Source organism: Talpa occidentalis, unplaced genomic scaffold (genome assembly GCF_014898055.3).
Source record: "Talpa occidentalis isolate TD23 unplaced genomic scaffold, MPIMG_talOcc4v2.1 talOcc4.13, whole genome shotgun sequence".
Taxonomy (NCBI): Eukaryota; Metazoa; Chordata; class Mammalia; order Eulipotyphla; family Talpidae; genus Talpa; species Talpa occidentalis.
This window is the reverse complement of record NW_023601322.1, coordinates 40,746,018-40,769,934: the sequence shown is the minus strand read 5'-3', so window position 1 is coordinate 40,769,934 and position 23,917 is coordinate 40,746,018. Positions and strand designations below refer to the sequence as shown.

General features: G+C 36.2%; 1 protein-coding gene across 8 annotated transcripts in view; it reads left to right on the top strand.

The window, feature by feature from the left end:
- The window catches only part of GREB1L (GREB1 like retinoic acid receptor coactivator), a 248,282-nt gene that overhangs the window by 160,632 nt on the left and 63,733 nt on the right, over positions 1-23,917 (top strand). For all 8 annotated transcript variants that reach the window (XM_054694146.1, XM_054694142.1, XM_054694144.1 and 5 more), the window contains 6 exons: positions 2,985-3,161; positions 9,066-9,242; positions 11,480-11,602; positions 19,552-19,680; positions 22,402-22,518; positions 23,275-23,394. In XM_054694146.1, coding sequence (XP_054550121.1) covers positions 2,985-3,161; positions 9,066-9,242; positions 11,480-11,602; positions 19,552-19,680; positions 22,402-22,518; positions 23,275-23,394 — 843 coding nt within the window. The remainder of the gene's footprint in view (positions 1-2,984; positions 3,162-9,065; positions 9,243-11,479; positions 11,603-19,551; positions 19,681-22,401; positions 22,519-23,274; positions 23,395-23,917) is intronic.

The following is a 23,917-nucleotide window of genomic DNA, read 5'->3' as shown; positions in this document are numbered from 1 at the left end:
CTTTATGGTCCCTAGTATCCTCATGCACATACCAAAGAAATTGGTGTTGATTAGTGTTACTCAATCTTTGACTCACAAATCTCTCCTAGAGTAATATATCATCATCTAAACCCTTTTGGGGTTTTAAAAACTAATTGTATGATTACATGGCTTGTAATGAAGAATTGACTTAAAGCAGAAAGGTTTATTTGACATATATTTTTTAAATGTTATACTTTTGGTGGGGTTAAAAGGGAAGCCAAGTATATTTAAATGTTTTCCAGGCTCAAAAACAAGTCAAATTTGGGGCCTCCCTGGTAGTGCAGGTGGTTGAGCACCGTACTGTGAAGCTGTCCACAGCCTCTGCAGCTGTCTGCAGCCTCTGCAGCGCGAGTTCTATCCCGGCCAGCTGGGGAGAAACCCACATGGCGCAGCAGACCTCTCCTGTCTCGCCCACTGCTCCCTTCAGCAGTGTATTTCGTCAGTCTGCCTGTTCTGTTCCCTGCTCTGTCTCTGGTGAATCCTCTCACCCTCCTGCACATCTGGCCTGTACCCTGGTTCTTGTATAAATAAATCTTTAAAAAAAAGTCAAAATCTACTATTAATATCCAAATTTTAGAATTTCTATATTTTAGAAGTTAATTTTTATAATCTTTGCATTTTTTTCTCTCTATGATGAAAATGTTTCTGGCTACTGTTTGTGGAATTTCTCTGCAAATAACATTCTGCTGAAAGAGATTGTGTTTTTCCCTCACATGAAAATCCAAATTAGAATATAATCACTAAATTTGTACTTTATCCTTGCATTTTTTTAATTTAGAGATTTATTTGTATTTATTTATGCATATAAGAACTGGGTGTAGGCCAGAGATGTGGAGGGTGAGAGGATTCACCAGAGACAGAGTGGGGAGCAGAACAGGCAGATCTACTGAAATACACTGCTGAAGGGAGCAGTGGCAAGACACGAGGGGCCTGCTGTGCCATGTGGGTAGCTCCCTGGCAGGGGATCTAATTCATGTGCAGCAGTGACTGTATCCCCATGATTTTAGCTTCATAGTGCTGCGACTTTAACCCCTGTGCCACCAGGGAAGCCTTTTCTTGAATTTTTGTTGCTGTTGTTGTCCTAGAAACATATTGGTGCACAATATAAATGACTAACCCCAACATAGAGTAGTTTAGGTAATATGAAGTTATTAGAAAAATTCCAAAACACAAGATTTCATGACCAAACCATAGGAAAGGCAGATAAAACTGGGCTTCAGAACATTCTTCAACCACCTCCCAACCCTCATCACTACTGACAGACTTCTGTCACAGAGCAAGGACTATCACAGCTCTCCAGGAGAATCACATGATCAGAATACAGGTTGTATCATTTTTTCAAAAGATGTGAAGATTGGTGTTTTCCAGTGGAAAATAGCTGCTCTCTGTAATACTGTTTTGTGATGATCAGCTCCCTATACATTCTTACAAATGGCTATAATGTGAGCTCTTAAGAGAAGATATATTTTGTTCAATCTTTTCTTCAGGCATAGAAGAGCATCTTTTGCAAATCGTTTTTAATAAAGGATGACCTGATGTAAAGGATGACCTGATGACTTAGTGTAATAAATCATATATACACAGTAGTTACGTAAGATTTTAGATGTCTTGTCTTGTCATATCTAGCGAAAATACTAGCTTTGAGTTCTATTCTAGTCCCATCATTTATGAGTCACCAAACTGAGCTCCTGTCTTTTCCTATGTCATTCCATTTAGAGAAGTGAATTTTAATTGAAAGCAAAAATACTATAGTCTGCACCTTAAAAGTTACGGTATTTTCCAAAGTTTGCTTTGTTTTATCATTTCCTTGTTTGTGGACCAGAAAATACAAAGTTAAATATAAAATATAAATCCCATGGAATTACCTGCTTTTAGGGTGTTTTCAAAACTGCTCAGAGGGGCACATATATGATTAGATTTGTCTTCTGATTGGAATGTATGCAATTTATATTTTTATCACTTATCATTGATGTAGTATTGGTTTATAACACTGTATATGACATAGGGTATAGGTTCACACATTTCATATGTATATTACCAGACCACACCCACCACCAAGGTACCCATAATCCTGTCCCAGAATCCATTAGACCTGACCTCCCTCCTTTGTACCCCACTCGTACCCTCCTCTCTCCCCCAGGTAGCCTCAATTCTGTAATCATATTTCTAGGTTTGTTTTGTTTTGGTTTTGTCTGTTCTTTTTTTTGTTTCTTTATAGTTCAAGTATGAGTGAAATCATCCAGTAATTTGCCTTTTTCCTTTTTTCTTATTTTACTTAGCATAATCCATTCGTGTGTCACAAATGGCAAGATTTCATCTTTTTTTTTTTTTATAAAATGAGTAGTCTGTTGCATATATATGTGTGTATATATATATATATATATATATGTAGTTGGACACTGGTTGATTTTATAATTTGGCTATTATAAATAGTGCTGCAAATAGCACATATATCCCTTCAAATTAATGTTTTTGTGTTCTTTGGATAAATACCAAATAGTGGAATTGCTGGATCGTATAGTAGATCTATTTTTAATATTTTGAGTAACTTCCATACTGTCTTCCAGAGGGGCTGGACCAGTCCACATACCCACCAGCAGTAAATGAGGGTTCGTGTTCTTCACACCTTTGCCAACATTTGTTTCTGAACTTTTTTATATAGGCCAGTTAATTTATGACAAAGGAATCTTAAATTTAGTAATTCCAACAAGTAAATATGCTCTCCAAATAGGTGATAAAATAAGGGACCAGGAAAATGAATAACTATAAGAAAGTGAAAATCAAAATCAACAAAAAACTATGAACCAGAGACACTTTTTGGGGGTGGGGGGGTGGGAGGGGAGGGATTGGGGCCAGAATGGGGGGGCTGCAATTGCATGGGGAATATAAAAATAAAATTTATTATTTAAAAAAAAATATGACCTTTCTCTATATTTCACTGTGTCCTTCTAACTGGGTTTTAGGTTTTTGTCAAGCTGGAAAGGATTTGCGTTTGGTATCTCTGTGTATGGAACAAATCGACATCCCAGCAGGATTCCTTCTGGTTGGGGCTAAGTCTCCCAATCTCCCTGAACACATCCTTGTGTGTGCTGTAGACAAGCGATTTCTACCAGATGATCATGGAAAAAATGCACTTTTAGGTGAGTATTTCATGCTCATAAAATTCCTTCCAAGGTAGTGTTAAAATGCAAGTTTATTTTAAATTGTGGCAGAATTTTGAAAAAATCATATTATGGTTTAGTTCAAGTATGAGATATTTTTCTATTAGCAACTTCTTAAAAATTAATTGTCATTTTTAACATTTGATAACATTGAGAGTTATCAAAAAGAAATATTTTAAAAACCAAAGTAGAGTCATTATTGGTCTGATGTCAAGTCAACTCTCAATTATTCAACTCTCATTATTCCACTTTGTAAGTTATTTATGATTTTGCAATGCCACCAATTCTAAGTGCACTTGATTACATTAGTTCACACAAGACAATTAGGAATATATATATTTATTTCTTCTTCCAACTCCCACAACTTTCTGAAATTGCATTTATCATACTTTTTTTAGCCTCTCTTAGTTGCAAATGACACATAGTGACATATGTATGCGTGTCTTATAGATGATGTATAATGTACAGCTTCATCTCAGAATTGTTTTACTTTCTAGTCTTACTTTGAATCTGAACTTTTACCCCACAACATATCTTCCTTTTATCATGGGAAATAATGCAGAATGGATTTGTTTTTAAAGATATTTTAATATTAAAACAACAAATATGAAGACACATGAGATTTGTTGCTTTTTGCTCCTGTTTTTTTCTAGAGTTGAGTTGTTCTTGTTTCTCAGAATATCTATTACTGTTGCTGGACAAATAGATGTTTTTAGCAAAAATATCAGTAAAAAGAAAATAAGAGAGAAAAGGGCAAATAATACAATTAGATTGAATATGAGATGTATTTTTATTTATTTGGATGTATTCATCCTAGTTTTACATAGTCATTGGTGTCTAGAAATACACAAATCAGTGCCTTGACTGAGGAAGTTAACGCATGTTTATATTCCAAAATTTCCTTAAATTACAGTTCAAAGCCTTCTCTTAATTCATAGGAAAAGTAGCAATTTTCATTTTTCATATGTTTTATAAAAATGTTCATTTTACTTTTTGAGTGAAATTGAGGAGATAGTTTATTACAGAAACCTAATGGCAAATTTTACACATTGAACATTAGCAAAGAAGTATCAAGTATTTGTTCCTTTATTCATTCCACAGTGTTTGTGTAAAATACACTGGGTAACAGAAATCATGCTATGATGTGAGGACACAAAAATGATGAATTATCGCCCTTTCTCTCACGGAGCTAATGACCTAGTTGACCCGGTCATAGAACAACTTTGGAAAACTTTTTAATATTTGAAAAGCATCATAGTTTTAGCAAAGAAACAGTTTATAAATGGCTCTAACTACAGACAGAAATATTTCCCCATAATTCATTTTTGTTAAGTGATTCTTTATGTGTAAAGGAGTCCTCCAAGAATACAACGCGAAAAGGAAATAACACCCTGAGAACAAAACATTTCATAATCCCATGTAACCTGGAATATGAGACCAAAGGTCAGAGACTCTGGAATCAGAACTAAGTTTAAATTCCATACTTCTTAGGCCTCCCTGGTGGCACGGGGCTTAAAGTCTCAGCGCTATCAAGCTGTCGCCAGCCACTGCAGCATGAGTTCGATCCCCCACATGGCTATCCCCCACATGGCACAGCAGACCTCTCCTGTCTGGCCTGCTGCTCCCCTCAGCAGTGTATTTCAGTAGATCTGCCTGTTCTGCTCCCCACTCTGTCTTTGGTGAGTCTTTTCACCACCACTCCACACACACCTCTGGCTTGCACCTCAGTTCTTGTATGCATAAATAAATAAAAACAAATCTCTTAAAAATAACTAAATTCGGTATATCTCGCTTAGTACTTGGGCAAACTACTTATCTTCTTGAAATGTCAGATATATCATCTATATAAAATTACCAATAATGCTAACCTTGCAAATGAAATGATATTTATAGGCACCCACCCAGCACAGTGCCTGGCACATAATAGTTGCTTTTAAATGATAGTTATTCTGCATTTTTATCATATTATTAAATACCCATATAAGCTTGGAGCATTGCTTATTTTCTCGAGGCTTGTGAGTGAACATAAATTTTTACTAATTACCTCTCCAAGTAACAGTGTAATGCAACAAAATGATAGAAGTTATTTTTCTTGGACAAGTATATTGTTAAGATTTTTATATACTCAGTACTCTATTATCCAAAAGTTAATATTCATCCAACATTTCTTACTTATGATGGATTTTTTTTAGTATGCATTAAGACATAGTAGGGAAAATTATAAGCTTCAAATATTCTAGAATCCCTGTGGATGTCAATATCAATTTGTCTAAATTTTTATATAAATTATGCAGATTCCAAAGACTGTGGGGAAATTGATTAAAATATATATTGATCCAGTTGGCAGTGCATGTGTCCCAAATCTACCATGCAATTGGAAGACTTGATTGCCAGAAAAACTAGAAAGGTAATTTGGCTGTAAGAGGTGTTATTTTTATGATCATGACAGCAAGAACTTTGAGCAGATAAAATCTGTACCACATCAGAGCTAACACTGAAACCATACAAAGTTTTAAAAATGAACTGCAGGATTCTAACTCTCTAATATTGTTAATTTTCATCATTACTGTGAAGTTTCTCTTCTTTGAAGATTATCCAGATCTACTGCTTTTCTACTTCCTCACTCCTTTTTTCTCCCCCACATCAGACAATAGGTAGAGGAAAAGATAAAATATAAACCCAGTCCCAGTAATTTGTTAATGGGATATATCAAATAAGCTTGTTTGAGGGCACTGTCTTTAATTATTTTGACTGAAAGGCTCTTGTACATTTTTTATTATAAATTTTATTTTTATATTCCCCATACAATTGCGACCCCCTTATTTTGACTCCAATTCCCCCCCTCCCCGCTCTTGTAGATTTTTACTGTGTTTTGTATCTGCCTCACAAGTAAAGGCAGTTTTCCATCAAGTCATGAGGATCAAACCAGAATGTAAATACCAGGGAGGCAGTGGGGTTTTTCTGCTTTCTTCAGTACAAAAACCTCATACTTGAACCAGTAAGTAGCACATAATAGAGTACAATAAGCATTTGTTGGATGGATGGATGGATGGATGGATGGATGGATGGATGGATGCATACATGGATGAATGGTTGGTTGGATCGATTTATGGATTGATGGATGGATGGATGGGTAGGTGGGTTCATCATGGCTATTCCAATGCCTGACACCTGGTAGGTGCTCAATTGATAATTGTTAAATGAATAAAAACAAATGGAACTGCCCATTTCTAAATACTCTGAGTTGATTGTCAGTATCCTGTGACTAGCATATTGTGTGATATTCTGTCTTTAATCCTGATTGCTTTATTCTTCTCTCCTTAATATATACTTGTTAGTTTTGTTATGTCTCATCAGTCACAACCAGATGATCTCACTTTTCCTTTTCCTCTGTGAATTAGAGGGGACTGAAAAGTGGATTTTCAATAAAGGAAAGCATGGCTACTCATCCTCCCAGTTTTCTCCATTTCTTACTCTATGTCCCCTGTTGTAAATAATTGTTTAGTTTTATTTTGTTTGATTAATCTGAGTGAGAAATTTGTTTGGATGCTAGAGCTAAAATAATAACAGACTAGTTTGAGTAACTGGGGGTTGAATAAAGAGGAAATGGAAATTTCAGGAAACTCATGCCATAAAGTACAGTTCTATCTCTTAGAAACTGGAAGGTTGACAATGCTGCATGTACAAATCACTGTCCATGTTGCTCTCTCTGCAGAACAGCCTCCTCTTCACAGTTCAAAATTTGTTCTCCCCATACCTTAACTTATATTTCCTCTTTATAAAATCTTAAAAATTCAGTACCATTTGACAGACTCTTTTTATATTTATTTTAAATTCCAGAAGACAAATTCTGACTGTCCAAGACTAGGTCAGATATGAGTCTATAATCTAATAAACTGTGGCCATGGAGGCAAGCCCACGTTGCAGTAGGGCAAGAAACAGAGTTTGGACTAGAAAGTTCAGAGACAAGAGTATGGAGGGGGAGATGTAATAAACATCGTTAGGACCAAACATTTTTATACTTTGTCAAATGAATAAATACTATCACACAATATATTCGCTGTTTCCTTAACCATTATACTTTTGGAGCAGTTTTTTACTCATTTTCAATCTTTCACTGTTTTAAAATAATTGCTAAGGATTTTTTGTACCAAAATTCTTTTTTTTGGGGGGGATGGAATAATTATGGATTATTTTATTTTATTTTAACATTTATCATTTTTTACATTTTTTTAGACAATATTTGATTCCCCCCACCCCCTCAGATTGAGTTCCCATAGAATCTCCTTCCCCAAGGCACCCATGCACCATCACCACAGTCCCCTGTGCTCCTCCCTCCCTCCCACTCATCCCTCTCCCTCCTCCTCCCCTGCAGGATGTCTCTGGTTTATGATTGTCTGTTTTTCTTTGTTGTGTTTTATACTGATTTTTTTACACTGATGTCTTATTTGGTTCCCCTATATTCCTGTTATAAGTGAAACCATCCGATATTTTTGTTTTGCCTTCTGGCTTATTTCACTGAGCATAATTCCTTCTGGCTCCATCCACATTGCTGTGAATGGCATGAGTTTATTTTTTGATTGCTGGATAATATTCCATTGTGTAAATAAACCACATCTTCTTGATCCAGTCATCTATTTTTGGGCATTTGGGTTGTTTCCAGGTTTTACCTATTGTAAATAGTGCTGCAATAAACATAGGGGTACAGGTGCTCTTTTGAATCTCTGTTTTTGTGTCCTTTGGGTAGATCTCTAGTAGTGGAACTGCCAGATCATATGGTAGCTCCATTTTTAGTAGACTGAGGAACCTCCAGACAGCTTTCCGTAGTGGTTGGACCAGTTTGCACTCCCAATAGCAATGTAGGGGAGTTCCTTTTTCACCACATCCTCGCCAACATTTGTTGTTGCTTGTTTTTTTGATATGTGTCATTCTTACTGGTGTAAGGTGGTATCTCAGTATGGTTTTGATTTGCATTTCCCTGATTATAAGGGTCGTTGAACATTTTTCATATGCCTGTTGGCCATTTGCATTTCCTCTTTGGAGAAACGGCTTTTGAGTTCTTCTACCCATTTCTTGACTGCATTGTTTATTTTGTTTTTGTTGAGCTGTGTGAGTTCTTTGTATATCTTTGTGATCAGTCCCTTATCAGTTGAATGGAGTGCAAAGATTTTTTCCCAATGAGTGGGGTGTCTCTCTGTTTTGGTTAATGCCTCTTTGGCTGTTCAGAAGCTTTTCAGTTTGATGTAGTCCCAGGTGTTTATCTTTGCCTTCACTAGCGCTGCTTTGGGTGATTAGTCTTTAAAGATGTTTCTGAGATATATGTCTTAGAGTGTTTTACCTATATTTTCTTCTATATAGTTTATGGTTTCAGGTCTTATGTCTAGTTCTTTTATCCATTTTGAGTTGATTTTTGTGCACAGTGAGAGGTAGTGGTCTAGTTTCATTTTTTTGCATTTGGAGATCCAGTTTTCCCAGCACCATTTATTGAACAAACTGTCCGTGTCCCATTGCATATTCTTTGCTCCTTTGTTAAAGATTAGTTGTTCATATAAGTGTGGTTTTATTTCTGAGCTCTCTATTCGGTTCCATTGGTCTGTGTGTCTGTTTTTGTTACAATACCAAACTTTTTTAATTATTATGGCTTTGTAGTATAGCTTGAAGTTTGGAAGTATGATACTTCCTTTCTCCTTTGTTTTCATCAGTAGGGCTTTGGCTATTCATGGTTTTTTGTTGTACTAAAATTCTTTACCTGTTTTTTTTTTTTCCTTTGAATCACTTCATTGAAAATAGGAAGTTATTGAGCCAAATATTATTAATATATCTATAAAAAGATATTGTATCAATTTAAGAGGCTACCAGTAACTTTGGTTTTCCTCCTTCCAGGGTTTTCTGGAAACTGCATTGGCTGCGGAGAAAGAGGATTTCGGTATTTCACAGAATTTTCCAACCACATTAACTTGAAGCTCACCACACAGCCAAAGAAGCAGAAGCACTTAAAGTACTACCTAGTCAGAAGCTCCCAAGGTGTGCTGTCAAAGGGACCGCTTATCTGCTGGAAAGGTAGGTCAGTTCCCAAAAGGGAAAGAGAAGGGAGTGAGGGTGTTATGATAAAGACAAATGATCCATATGGAGTCCAGAGTCCAGGTGTGATGTAGATAAATACCCCATACTCAACAGATTATTCAAAAGTGCAAATCTCAGGGGTTATTTGACTTGCTCCTTTTTATTTTTTAATAGAGACTTTTCAGATTGATGAAAGTGTCTTTGTATTTGTCTCTTGGGTGGGTGGAGTACAGGTCTCAAGAAAAAAGTGGGACTCTGTCTAGTTCTTATGTCACTTGAGTACCTACCTCAAAGTGTCACTTTTCTGAACAAATGGTCTTTCTACTTTATTTAGGTTCTTTGGTAATTCTCAAGCAGCTATATTTTTCTATTTTAATTAAAATTCAACATGCTTTAGAATAAATAATTCTCATCATAATACCTTGGAGAATGCATTATTAAGTTGGTGGTTTTATTTATTTCAAGTGAGGAAGAATTTAACTTATAGAAATGAATGCACATGAAATTTCACACCTTTGTGTGATTAATAGGATTTGCCACAAGGTCCATTCGTTGCATTAATGCAGTGGAAGATATTACACTTTTCAGTGGTTTCTTAGATGCCGATTTCCCCCTTAATTATTAATATTATTATAATAATAAAGATGGCATAACAATTTTCAATATAATGTCATGTTTGTCTGTGCATGATTTTGGTCTAAACATGAAAAGCAGCATTAAAAGTCCAAATTACAACTGCAGATTTATCTGTTCTTCACCATAATTACTCTTGGTCACATTCAAAATGACATTTGACTCCTTGGGAAATGACTGCATGTTCCTTACCAAGTATCATTGGAACTTAAAGCATGTGACCACTGAGTCATAAACATGGTAACGTACAGGTAACTCATTATCCTAATAAAATTTAAGGGGTATTCCTCTAGAGAAAGCATATTAAATGTCCAAATAGTAATGAAAGATAAAAATGGTATACGCTTCTGCTTTTTAACTGCTTCCCCCACATACACATACTTTTGTTTTAGTTACAAAAAATATTTTTTAATTTATTATTTCATTCTCAATTATAATTCACCTTTCTTATAAAGAATTGCACTTGTGAAATCACTTGTGATGCTGTGATTCTGGTTGATTCTGAAGCCTCATGGTTTATAGCAGTTGCTATTTGGGAATTAGAATTACATATATACAAACATAATAACAATGTGCATATAAATTCTTCAAGGAAGGTCATAGCATAAAACATTATAAAAAATTGCCTCTATCCCCTGGTGGGGCAGTGGTTGAGTGCTGGGCTGCAAAGCTGCCCGCAGCCTCTGCAGTGCCGGTTCAATCCCTGGCCGCCAGTGAGGGTCCCACATGGCACGACAGACCTCTCCTGCCGCGCCTGCTGCTCCCCTCAGCAGTGTGTTTCGTCAGTCTGCCTGTTCTATTCCCCCCTCTGGCTCTGGTGAATTCTCTTACCCTCCTGTGCTTCTGACTGTAGCCAGTACTTGTATAAATAAATAAAAATATCTTTTTAAAAAAAATTGCCTCTAGTCTTTAACATACCTGAAAAACTTTGGAAACTCTATACAGCACACTCTGTAATTAACTTTGTCATTTAAGCCATTTATATATTCCTTTTACATGCTACCTTTAAAGGCTAATGTGGGGGCCTCCCTAGTGGTGTGAGGGGTTATGTCTCAGCACTGAGAAGCTATCAGCAGCCACTGCAGCATGAGTTTGATCACCAGCCAGGGAGATAGCCCATGTGGCACAGCAGACTTCTCCTGTCTGGCCCACTGCTCCCCTCAGCAGTGTATTTCAGTAGATCTGCCTGTTCTGTTCCCCACTCCGTCTCTGGTGAATTCTCTCACAGCCCCCCAACCCCCTACTGTACCTCTGGCCTACACCCCAGCTCTTGTATACATAAATAAATAAATCTTTAAATAAATAAATAATTGATATTTTAGCTGTGGTCTTACCTGAAAAACTAGTGTGATTATGTTCACTATGAGTAATTTTTTCCCAAGATCTAGTCTCTGAAATAGAAAAATGCAATTGTAATTTATAACCTTTTCTTTGCCTTCTACACATGACAGCTGATCTAGGAGGCAAATTGTGGTCACCATCTTGAGCATTCATTGGGAAATTACTGTCACTTAAGGAGCAAATTATTTTAGAGAGTCCATGAATGTGTTCCATGACCTGTTTTAAACATAAAGATCACAATATGATCTTACTCCTTCCAGAATGTAGAAGCCGACAATCCACCACTGCTTGCCATTCTATTAAACCAAACTCTTCAGTGTCATCAACTGTGACCTCAGAAAATGGCACAACAAATGGATATAAATCAGGATTCATTCAGACAGGTATGGGGTATTTTCTTTTGGGATTTTAAGCTGCAAATGAATATTTAATGAGGTAGCTTAAAATTATTGCTGGTTGGTTTGAAAGAGATATTTTTCAATGGAGCTATTAATTGAGTTATATTAGAATTGAAACTCAGCATTTACCAGGTAAGTCTGTGGGTCACCAGGACCCCAAGTCCCAATAGTCCTATCACTACAAGGCAAGGAATGGAGAAAGGAACTGACAGTTGGTAGAAAATTTAGTCTCTAAAGACATCTAACAGTTGTCAATAAGTGGAAATCTAAACATGAGGAAAACTCATAACTATTTGGTGGCATGTATTAGGACATACTCATTAAGACTGGAGTCCCAGTAGGACTCTAAGCTTACTGAACACTGTAAGGAATATTTACCAACTGGTATACAAAATAAAGTCCCATGCATGTTGTCAGCACAGGGGTTGAAGTCTCAGTGCTATCAAGTTAGTGCCAGCCACTGCAGGATGAGTTCAATCCCCAGCCAGAGAGCTAACCCACATGGTGCAGCAGACCTCCCCTGCCTCACCCACTGCTCCTCTCAGCAGTATATTTCAGTAGATCTGCCTTTTCTGCTCCCCACTCTGTCATCTGCCCCACATCTCTGGCCTATACCCCAGTTCTTGTATGCATAAATATATAAAATAAAATAAACAACACAACAAAACAAAATAAGGACCCATGGTAAGACTGAGGATCACAATGGAAGAGGATCTCATTTCTAGTGGTACAAGAGAGGGGTTAGGCTACAAATACCCAGATAAAATTTTAGTGTCTTTAACTTCTAGGTTATGATATCAGAGCAGGATCAGCAGAGTAGCTGATCTGGTACTGAACAGATAAGTAACAAGTCTAAGGCTTCTAAAAATTCCTCCAGCATAGAGACCTGCATTGGCCCAGGCCCTGAGGTCAGGATGAGGCTCCAGGTGGGACTTAATATTTCCAGGTGGCTGAAAGGCTGGAGGGCTATAACTGATAAGATCTATGCAGATAAGATTTGAGAAAATTATTCAGAACCAGTTTAGGTAATAACTTAGACAAGAAGGAAAATATGTTAAAAGAATTCATAGTTTTTTTGTTTACTTGTTTTTGTGAAATACCGTTTTACTCATATGATATGTAATCTTCATAGTACACATGCTTTGCCAGTGTCCATTCAACCACAAGTTGAAGGCTGTCTTCATTTTTTTCACTAAGCATTTCTCTCTCAAATTTATATGAAATTCTGATGAGCTACTAACTTTTTCTACTTATTTTTAAGATGGAAGTAATTATTAGAGTGGGTTAGGAACAATAGCAACCATTTATAGCAAGGCACTTCTTGCTATATGTTCACCTATCTCTACTTCATCCCGAATTTTAAAAGTCTATTTTTTAAGTAGTTTGAGACATTTAAATAGAGGCTGTGCTCTAAGATGATAGAGCATATCTCTTTAGAATAAGTGTGAGGATATCAAGTCTCTTAGGTATTCAAGTGAAAAAAAAAAGAGTTGGCATTTAACTCTTGGCATTGAAGGATTAACTCTCATTACAATAATGTTAAACCTATATGTTTCTTTTAGATTTTTGTTTTATTAATTTATTCCATGATATACTTCCTACCATTAGACCTAGGGGCTAATAATACATAATTTAAAAACAATACTATTAAAAATAAGTATTTACTTCAGTCCAACAAAAACTTATCAAGTGTATTTATTATATTCTAAGACGTGTGTCCAATGCCACAAGGCAGGATTCTAATACTTGACTGATGGCTTCATTTGAAGATTTAAAAACCACTCACATTAGGGTAAAAGAGCAATAAAATATATTACATTTCCAAAGAGGAAGAGGTGAATATTAAGTAACCTGTTGTACCTTAAAATAATGAAAATATATTGAAATGTATTAAGCAGTAATGCAGTTTTAATCATACCAGGAAAAATATTTTCAAAATGTGTTGCTCAGAATAAAGGAATTCAACATTCAGGCTCTAGCAAAGACTCCCTCAGTTACCATGAAGGAACATAGACATGGCACTGACTGACTCACAAGGAATATAAGGACCAATGTTGTGTCAGTGTTCTTGTGTATCCCTGTGAGGGTGAAAGTTGTAATATGATCATGAAATAGTTATTAACAATTTAAGATGTCATCTAGAGAATTTAATAGATGAAAGTGCCTTTGAGAGTGAGACTTTATGTCTATAGCTTTCTTCTTGGTGAATTATGTCTATGGATTCTTCAACAATAATTTCTTCCTACACATATTGAAAGTAATAGGCTGAAAGAATTTCATAAATGTGTTATTATAACATTGCAAACATTGGGTTATGTACCACCTCCTTAGCTTCTTGGGAGCTTGCCTTCTTAATCTGCAATCAGTTACTGCCTATAATCAGTGTTTCTTGGCCTGAAGGATAGGTAACAGATTGCATAGTATTTGAAAAAAGGATCAACTTACTATTCACACAGTTTTGTCTTGAGTTTCACCTGCCAAGTACTGAATGTTCTGTTCTGGCTGATTTGCCACTTGTCCTTGCATATTTTCTTTCAACATATTAATGTCATTGATGATTCAAAATTTCATCAACAATCCAGTAAAATATTTTGTCATTTTGACTGAAGGTAGCTATATAGTTAGCTACCCACATGATACACACATACAACACATGTATTTATATGTAATATATATTATGTTTAATAAAGACAAGTATTCAAGTATAGATGAAAAAAGTCTTTGACTAACCCAAGACCTTGAAAGTGTCTCTTCTATGTTCTAAAATATAATTGTCTTATCTCTTGCATTAAAGTCTATGTATGAGTCATATTTAGTTAATTTTGTGTATGGCATGAGGTGAACATCTAAGTTCATCTTTTTGTGTGTAAACATGCAGTTGTCCTGGCACCTCTACTGATCAGACTATCTTCTTGTCAGTGTATTGCTTTTGTCAAAAATAAGGTGATGATAAATATAAGGATTTATTTCTAGAAAAATTGTTAAAATATACCTCATAGGGCCTCCCTTGTGACACAAGGGGCTAAGTCGCAGCACTATGAAGTTACCCACAGCTACTGCAGCATGAGTTCCATCCCCATCCTGGGAGCTAACCCACATGGCACAGCAGACCTCTCCTGTCTCACCTACTGCTCCCCTCAGCAATGTATTCCAGTCAATCCGCCTGTTCTGCTCCCCACTCTGTCTCTGGTAAATCCTCTGACGCCCTGCCCCCACACCTCTGGCCTATACCCCAGCTCTTGTATGCATAAATAAAACAAATCTTTATAAAAAACCTCATAAAAATCAAAATTTTTACACTTCAAAAGTCAACATTAAGAAAATGAACACAAGCAACAGAATAGGAAAAAATATTTCCAAAACATTTAATAAAAGATTTGTATTCAGAATTTACAAAGAATTCTTACAATTCAGTAATAAGATGACAAGCTAATCAAAACACATACAATTTAGAATAGACATTTCTTCAAAGAATATGTACAAGTGGCTAATAAGCACATTAAAAGATGCTCACATCATTAGTCATTGGAGAAATGAAAATCAAAACTATGTGATCCTACTTCATACCCACTAGAATCACTATAATCAAAATGATGACATTAACAAGAGCCTATGGATATGGAGAAATTGGAACCATGGTAAATTGACTGGTAGGATTGTTAAAATGTGACAACAATTTAAGACTATAGTTTGGCACATTCTCAAAAAGTTAAACATAAACTACCACACAAGTTCTACCCAGAAGTTCTGCTTCAAAATATCTACCCAAGAGAAATGAAGACCTACGTCCTCACAAAAAGTTGCATACAAATGTTTACAGGGCCTCCTTGGTGGTGGAAGGGGTTAAGTCTCAGCGCTATTAAGCTATTGGCAGCCACTGAAGCACGTCCGACCTACACCCCAGCACTTGTATGCATAAATAAATTAATCTTTAAAAAAATGTTTATAGCACCATTATATATTATAGTAAAAAACTAGAAACAATCTAAGTGTCAATAAATTAATGAAGGGATAGACAAAAATGTGGTGTATCCATAAATGGAGTACAACTCAACAATAATAAGGAACAAGTGACTGACACGTTACATTGTTGATGAACATCAAAAATATACTAAGTAAAAGTAACACAAAAGAGAACATGTATTATGTGATTTAATTTATATGAAATATCCAGAAAAGGCAAATTTATACAGATAGGAAATAATGGTTGCTTAGTGCAAGAAATTAACTGAAAATAGGCATGAAGTTTCTCATGGGGTTTGAGGGTGTATGAAAATGTTCTAAAACTAATGGTAGGGCCTCCCTGGTGGCGCAAGGGGTTAAGACACAACCTATGAAGCTATCCGCAGCCACTGCAACACGAGTTCAATCCAAGGCCAGGGAGATAGCCACGTGGCGCAGCAGACCTCTCCTGACTCACCTGCTGATCCCCGCAGCAGTCCTCAGCAGTGTATTTCAGTTGATCTGCATGTTCTGTTCCCCACTCTGTCTCTGGTGAATCCTCTCAACCACCGCCCCACACACACACCTCTGGCCTGAACCCCAGTTTTGTTATGCAAAAATAAATAAATCTTTTTAAAAAATTAAAAAAAATAAAACTGATGGTATGTGCCCAGCTTGAAAGTTACTAAACTCACTGAATTATACACTTGAAATTGGTGAATTTTATAATATGTAAAATAATCCTTAATAACATCTCAAAAATAGATTAAAAAGCTGCTCTGAGAGAAAGGTGAAATCCTTTAGCATGTACTGTTTCCCTTGTCTAATTTATTGATATGTACTTTGGGATTGGCATTATTTCAGACCAAAAGGTAAACAGCACAGTCAGGGTTTGCAATCAGAGTTCTGGTGTTTAAATACTACACCTGACAATACTGAGACTTGGGAAAAGCCCCTCAATTATTCTGTGTCTTGGTTATCTCACTTGTAAAACTGAAAACACCAACACCTACTTTCAACTAAGGATTAACTCAGCCTTGCTGTATACTTCTTGTGTTACATTCCTACCAATTATAATTATATGTTAACTGTCTATGTTGCTTATCCCGGTATCCCCGGTACCTGGTAAATAGCTAGAAATAAATATTAGTTGAATTCCATTTTTATTTAAATTTGAAGTTAGCACTTGGGAGATTATTAATTTACCGGTGTTTATGTTCTTCTCCATATGAGATATGCTTATCTACCATTTGTGTGACAGGATAGGGGTGAGCCTATCAAGTAGTAATAATACAGTTCTAGGAGGATATGGTAAGACTGACATTCTCAGCCAGACTGGGGGAGATGAAGCGTGCTATGACCTTTTATGAAAGCAGCTTGGCAATATATAACAGGAACATTAAAAATATTTATGTGTTTTACAAAGAACTCACACGGCTCAACAAAAACAAAATAAACAATCCAGTCAAGAAATGGGTAGAAGAACTTAAAAGATGTTTCTCCAAAGAGGAAATGCAAATTGCCAACAGGTATATGAAAAAATGTTCAGCATCCCTTATAATCAGGGAAATGCAAATTAAAACCACACTGAGATGCTGCCTTACACCAGTAAGAATGGCACATATCAGAAAAACAAGCAACAAATGTTGGCGAGGATGTGGTGAAAAAGGAACTCCCCTACATTGCTGGTGGGAGTGCAAACTGGTCCAACCACTACGGAAAGCTGTCTGGAGGTTCCTCAGTCTACTAAAAATGGAGCTATCATATTTCCTGGCAATTCCACTACTAGGGATCTACCCAAAGGACACAAAAACAGAGATTCAAAAGAGCACCTGTACCCCTATGTTTATTGCAGCACTATTTACAATAGGTAAAACCTGGAAACAACCCAAATTCCCAAAAATAGATGACTGGCTCAAGAAGATGTGGTATATTTACACAATGGAATATTATCCAGCAATCAAAAAAATAAACTCATGCCATTCATAGCAATGTGGATGGAGCCAGAAGGAATTATGCTCAGTGAAATAAGCCAGAAGGAAAAAGAAAAATATCGGATTGTTTCACTTACAGCAGAAATATAGGGGAACCAAATAAAAAAATAATAACAGTACCATACACAACAAAGCAAAAACGGACAATTATAAATCAGAGACATCCTGCAGGGGAGGAGGGAGAGCGATCAGAGGGAGGGAGGGAGGAGCACAGGGGACTGAGGTGACGGTGCACGGGTGCATTGGTGAAGGAAACTCTATGGGGACTACACCTGAGGGGGTGGGGGAAGCAAATATTGTTTAAAAATGAACAATGATGTAAAAAATTAAAAACTTAATATAAAAAATAAGAAAAAATAAAAATATTTATGTGTTTTATTCTAGTAATCTCTTTTCAGAGGGCTTAGGCAAGAAAATAACATTAAAGGAAAGTTAAGATATTCACTGCAGTTATTCTTTATATTAACTGAAAAGGAGAAACAACCTTAATATAGAAATAATCCAATAATTTCTTCATACGTAGTCCAATTAAGCTCATTCCTAGACATTTTATGTAACTATTGACTGTTTATGTGTACACACACACATATATATACATATACATACACACACACACACACACACACATATATGGAGAGAGAGAGATTTCTCTATGTTGTGTACCCTTTCATTATTTAAAAAAAAAATAGTTTGTGCTTATTTCAACCATTGATTTGAAAAAATAAGGTCAATTGCCACCCTTCATAATTTGTCAGTCAGATCTCACCTATATAGTTCCCTGAACTGTTAGGAATATGTTAAAATTATGAGTATAAAGTAGTATAGTAAGTACTGCATTGCTTGTTCCAAACAATATGATTGAGGCCTGAAACAAAATGGCTAAGCTGTGTAATAACACAGTGAACTTATTTGGGATTCTTACCATGTAAGGCTCTCCATTAAGACCTGAAAAACTTGGGCCATCTTCAATTTTCTGTGACTTTATAATGTTATATTTGCTGACCTCTAATCTTCTTGTGGACCTTAAAAATCACTCCCTACTGTTAAGTTGGACCCTTGGAAAGACACATTAACTCTTTTGTGCAATACCATTTCAGTCTTTTGTGTTATAAGAAGCTATGATTAGTAGTATCAGTGATTGCATAATGATATGAATACAACTTTTTTAGCTAATTTCTAATGTGCCACTATTAGTATCCTGCTCTTTAGAGCACTTTGTTTTGCAAAATTTCAGAGCTTTAACATTCCTTCTGATACTTTCCTCTCTTCATTGGTCAAGTGTTCTGCTGAAGTACAGTCAGGGTTTTGGTGGTCTATATTCATTTCAAAAACTAGTTGGCTTAAATCTTAATCTCTCCCATAGCTTTTCTCTGAAATGAAATGTGATTTTCTGAAATTATTTTCTGAATCAAAATAGTAACTTTCCTTTGGGTATATCTGGTGTTATATAGATAAATCAATTCTAATTTATTTTAAAAATTAAAGTAAAATTTCTTCAGAGAAAAATGTTTTCTCTTAGATTGCAATGACTTAGTTTTTATGCCACCTCTTAAATGACAAACTCATGTAAAGATAAATATATTTGAATCATTAAAATATGGCTTTATGGGAAACTGTGAAGATAGTTTTAATATAGCATATATTGATACATTTGACGCCACATCATCTGATTTTGACCAAAGTAAATGTTTACCACTGTTTAAGGTAATAATACTTACCTTATTGAGTTCTTACAGGGATTAGGTGAACTGATATATTTAAAGTGCTTACACTAACATCCAGTGCATACTAACTTCTGGTGAGTATTTGTTAAGTACATTAAAAAAGAACAAAAAACCCTGAAATCAGAGGAATTGACTTTTCTAAAATGCTAAATAAACTCAAGGAAAAAAATCAAAATTTCATAACCTGCTTTTTCTCACCTCACTCTTATTGAATTAATTTTCTTCCTGCATATATAAATAGTTGCTAATTTGAATGACCTCTTTCATTTTAAAGATTCACCGATTCTCAATCCAGCTAACTCTGCAATCAATTTGAGTGGCGCTCAGGACCTGACCCGGAATAAGAATGTTGTGAAACCACTAGCTCTATCTTTACAGGTTGTAGGGAAGACTTTTGCTGCAGGTGATGTTTTCCTCACTTTTATTTCTTTGGTAAATACAGTCTACAAAAGACTTGTGTGGAAATTAATTGACAATTTGGTAGAAGTCAATTGCTTCTTCGCCAGTTGAAAGTGGAAATAGGGCTATCTGTGTAATGTGTTGTTAGACAAAGCTTTGTATTCTCTGTATTGCAACCCAAAGAGTCCAGGAATGACATTCAGGACAGAGGAGCGACAGAATGGATTGATTCCATTCTTCCATTCAACAAACATTTCTTGGCTAACTGCTGTGGTGAAGAATTAGGGATACAAAGATAAATACAGTTCAATTCCTGATTTCTAATATACTTGTAACCTAATAGCAAAGATGATCTATTACAATATATTTTGAGTGTACTATAGTAATTATATAAATATGCTAGGGGAGCTTGGAAGAGGGGGGTTAAACCTGACGTTTTAGGGAGTAATGGAGAATTAATTCTTGGAGAAGTTTGGTCTTGAATTAAGAGGATATATTCACTATACCAAAAATAGGAGAAAGGCATTTAAATTTCAGGGGAAAGCAAGGGCAAAGCTTGAAAAGAAAAGAAGCAGCACAGTATGAGTAGAAACTTTCTATCAGTTTGGTCTTGTTAGGATCATAAAATGCGAAATTCAGGGAATTGTTGGGAAGTGAGCAAGTGGTGGGCAAGGAAAAGGTCACAGGAAGCCAGGCTGGAAAGCATGACTTTACTCTAAACCTATGGAACAGAGGAGAGACCTGGTCTGATGTGAACTTGTACTAGACTGTTTTCAGTAGCAAAACAGATGAGATAGGAAAACTAGTTGGATGTCATTTTATCAGTGTAGGTGAGAAATGACAAGGTCCTTGGATATGGTGGTAATAGATTTGAAAAGAGGGAACAGATTGGAGAAATACTCAGGAAGAAAAATCAGCAGGACTTGAATGATTAATCTTAGCAGAAAGCCAAAGATGGGATATATGTTGACATTCTCTTTTTGGGCTAGCCATGGTCTCATTATCTGAGACAGAGTTCAGAGATGATGAGCAGGTTCCCCAAGAGGAAAGAGGGAATTTAATTTCAAACTTGTTGAGTTTGAAATACCCATGAGACATCCAAATGGAGCAGCTCAACAGTCATTGTAGGGGGAAATCAGGACTGACAGTGTAAGTTGAGCCAGCAATATGTGGTTAAAATTATCAGGATAAACAGTATCTATCAAGGAGAGTGGCAGGATAAGGCAAGCTGTGAAGTAAGGATAGTGTCCTAGAAAATGCTAATGTTTTAGGAAAAAGGGATGATCTGAAAGGTAAAGAGAGAAAGAGAACTGGGCTTCTCTGGTGGCGAAGGGAGTTACGACGCAGCCTATGAGACTGACCACAGCCACTGCAGCACGAGTTCAATCCCCAGCCAGGGAGCGACCCACATGGCGCAGCAGACCTCTCCTGACTCACCTGCTGCTTCCCTCAGCGGTGCGTTTCGGTCAGTCCATCTGTTCTGTTCCCCACTTGTTTCTGGTGAGTCTTCTCACCCCACCCCCCGCCTCTGGCCTGTACCCCAGCTCTTGTATGCATTAAAATTAAAATAAATCTTTAAAGAGAGAGAGAGAGAGAGAGAGAGAGAAAACCTATCATTCTTGGAAACTTTCCAACAGTTAGGCATCATAATTTATCCAAACCTCTTTTGTTCTTACTCTCTCGCAATAATTCTTACAGGATCTACTTTTTGGTTAGATTTTAGACTTGAACAAACTGAATTAAAAATTTTAGAGCATTAAAAACACTAATGTAATTATAGATCTTGGAAATAATCTTCATGTTTGCTAAAACCATCAGGTGAAGGCTAATGAGCATCTTTGTAATATGAGGATTAGGCCAACAACTTTTGAACCCACTGATCAATCTTAACATCACAAGAAGAGAAGAAACCTGCCCTTATGGAAATATACAAGAGTTCCTATGAGATACCGTTATAAAAATATAAAATCAAAATCTAAGCAAGTCTCTATATCTATTAACTTGCCAGGTTTTTTTGCAGATTAATAATAAGGGGCTCCCATAGATTCAAAGAATTTTAAGGGGCATGGCAACTACATTCAATGTGCAGATCTTTTTTGAATCCCACTTTGAACAAATCAGTTGTAAAAAACCATTTCTGAGATAATTAGGGTAAGTTTGAATTATAATAGAATACTTGATATTAAGAATTATTGATCATTGTTAATTTTAGTATAATAATGACATTATGGTTTCGTTTTTAAGAGTAACTTTTAGAAACACATACAAATGTATTTATGGATTAAGTGGTGTGATAAATGTGTTTGTTTCAAAATAATTAAAAGCATGTATGTGAGTATGTGGGTTGGGAGGAAGAGATAGAGAGTATAAAGAAAGGTTGGCCATGTGGTGATAAATGGTGAAATTGGGTTGCAGGTATGTAGTTTATTATACAATTCTCTTTGCTTTTGTATGTGGTTGAAATTTTTCATACTACAAAGTTTGAAAGTTTTCCTTATAAAAAATTCTAAGAGATCACTTGGAGTCCTAAAAAAAAATTTAGGTCACCTTTCATTTTAATATAGGTACTGTTCTGATTATTATAGTTGGTTTTATAACTGGGCTGAGTCCTATCAGTGAGATATCTTTGGATCCTAGAGTGTGAGGTTTATCATATGGTTACAGAATCACAGAAAGCAGTATCCTGCCCACCTCTGTTCTGAGTGGCTCCTCTCCTGTGCTACAGATGCTGCGAATGGAAACAGTAGCCATGGAGGGAAGAGCAGTGCATCAAGCTCAACTCCCGCACGTCCAGGAAATTATTCTTTGTCACCAAGACCTAGCTATGCCTCAGGAGACCAAGGTACAGTACCCTTCCTAGAATTCTGAAGTAATGAACTTAATTATAAAAGTGCTGCAGAATTTGGAATAATGAATCATCTAACAGCACATTCCCAGAGTTTTTCCTTAGCTTGCTATATAGTGTTTTTAAAATTTGCAATTGGTATAAACAGTAATGATTAAATATCTTGATGATTCCACAAGGATGAACCTATCTAGGAAATAAAGTAGAAACAAATGTATGAGAAAATATCCTGAAAAACCATGGACCAAAGAACCGGATTCAAAGTTCCTCTCTATTGACTGATCTTAGGCAAATCTGAGCCTTCCTATCTCCATCTGCAAAATGGATATAGTAATAGGGCCTCATCTGGTGGCACAGCGGTTGAGCGCTGGGTTGCGAGGCTGCCTGCAGCCTCTGCAGCGCCGGTTCGTTCCCTGGCCGCCGGTGAGGGTCCCACAAAAAAAAAAAAAATGGATATAGTAATATACTTGTCTTGTCACTTGTCACTTCACAAGGTTGTTAATGGAATCATAATGAAATAACCTGGGTAAAACTATAAATTGTGAAACAGTATACAGATGTTAGGTGGTATAATTAGTGTGATTTTTTTTCTAATTTTACCTTTACCTCCAGAAGAGTGACTTAGACTTTCTAGGTATACTCAAATTAAAGGTCCTATCTTAAAAAAAAAAAAAAAAAAAGGTCCTATGTTACTTGGCTTCTTTCCTTTCTTCCCTTGCTGAGGACAAGGTTCAACTTTCCTTTTATTTTCAGCTGCCATGTTCATTTCCGGACCACCAAAGAAACGACACCGAGGATGGTATCCTGGGTCACCTGTGACCCAACCTGGTTTAGTTGTACCTGTTCCTGCAGTTCGCCCTCTTTCAAGAACTGGTAAGATTTCAACAGAAGATGGATTTTAAGTTTCCCTAAATTAACACAGGTATCTTCTACAGCTGTTCTTTCCCTGAACCCCTGGCGATACATTTCCTTAACCAAGCACTGTATCTAATATTATGTCAGGATATTTGTAGTAGCTAATATTTTGGTCCCATCACATCTTCCTACTCTATAAGCACATGTGCCATCACAGCAGATCTTAATTCAGAATCTGGCTTTGTTTTAGCTTATAGGATCTATAAGCCTTTCTTTACATAGGGCATGATGCTACCAACTCACAAATGGATTTGCTTTGCCGATGATGGTGTTACATGTGTTTTCCTGTGATCTGGTTCCTTCTGTGACCTGTTCCTTCCTTCTGTGATCTGGTTCCTTATGTGATATTATTTCTGTCCTGGATAGTTCAACCTGTGGCTAGGAATCTGAAAAACAAACTCGTTCTTCTTTATTATATTAAAGCTATGGCCATTTAGTGCCTAAGTTAAATGTTCAAATATTCATCTACCTTGCTTTAATA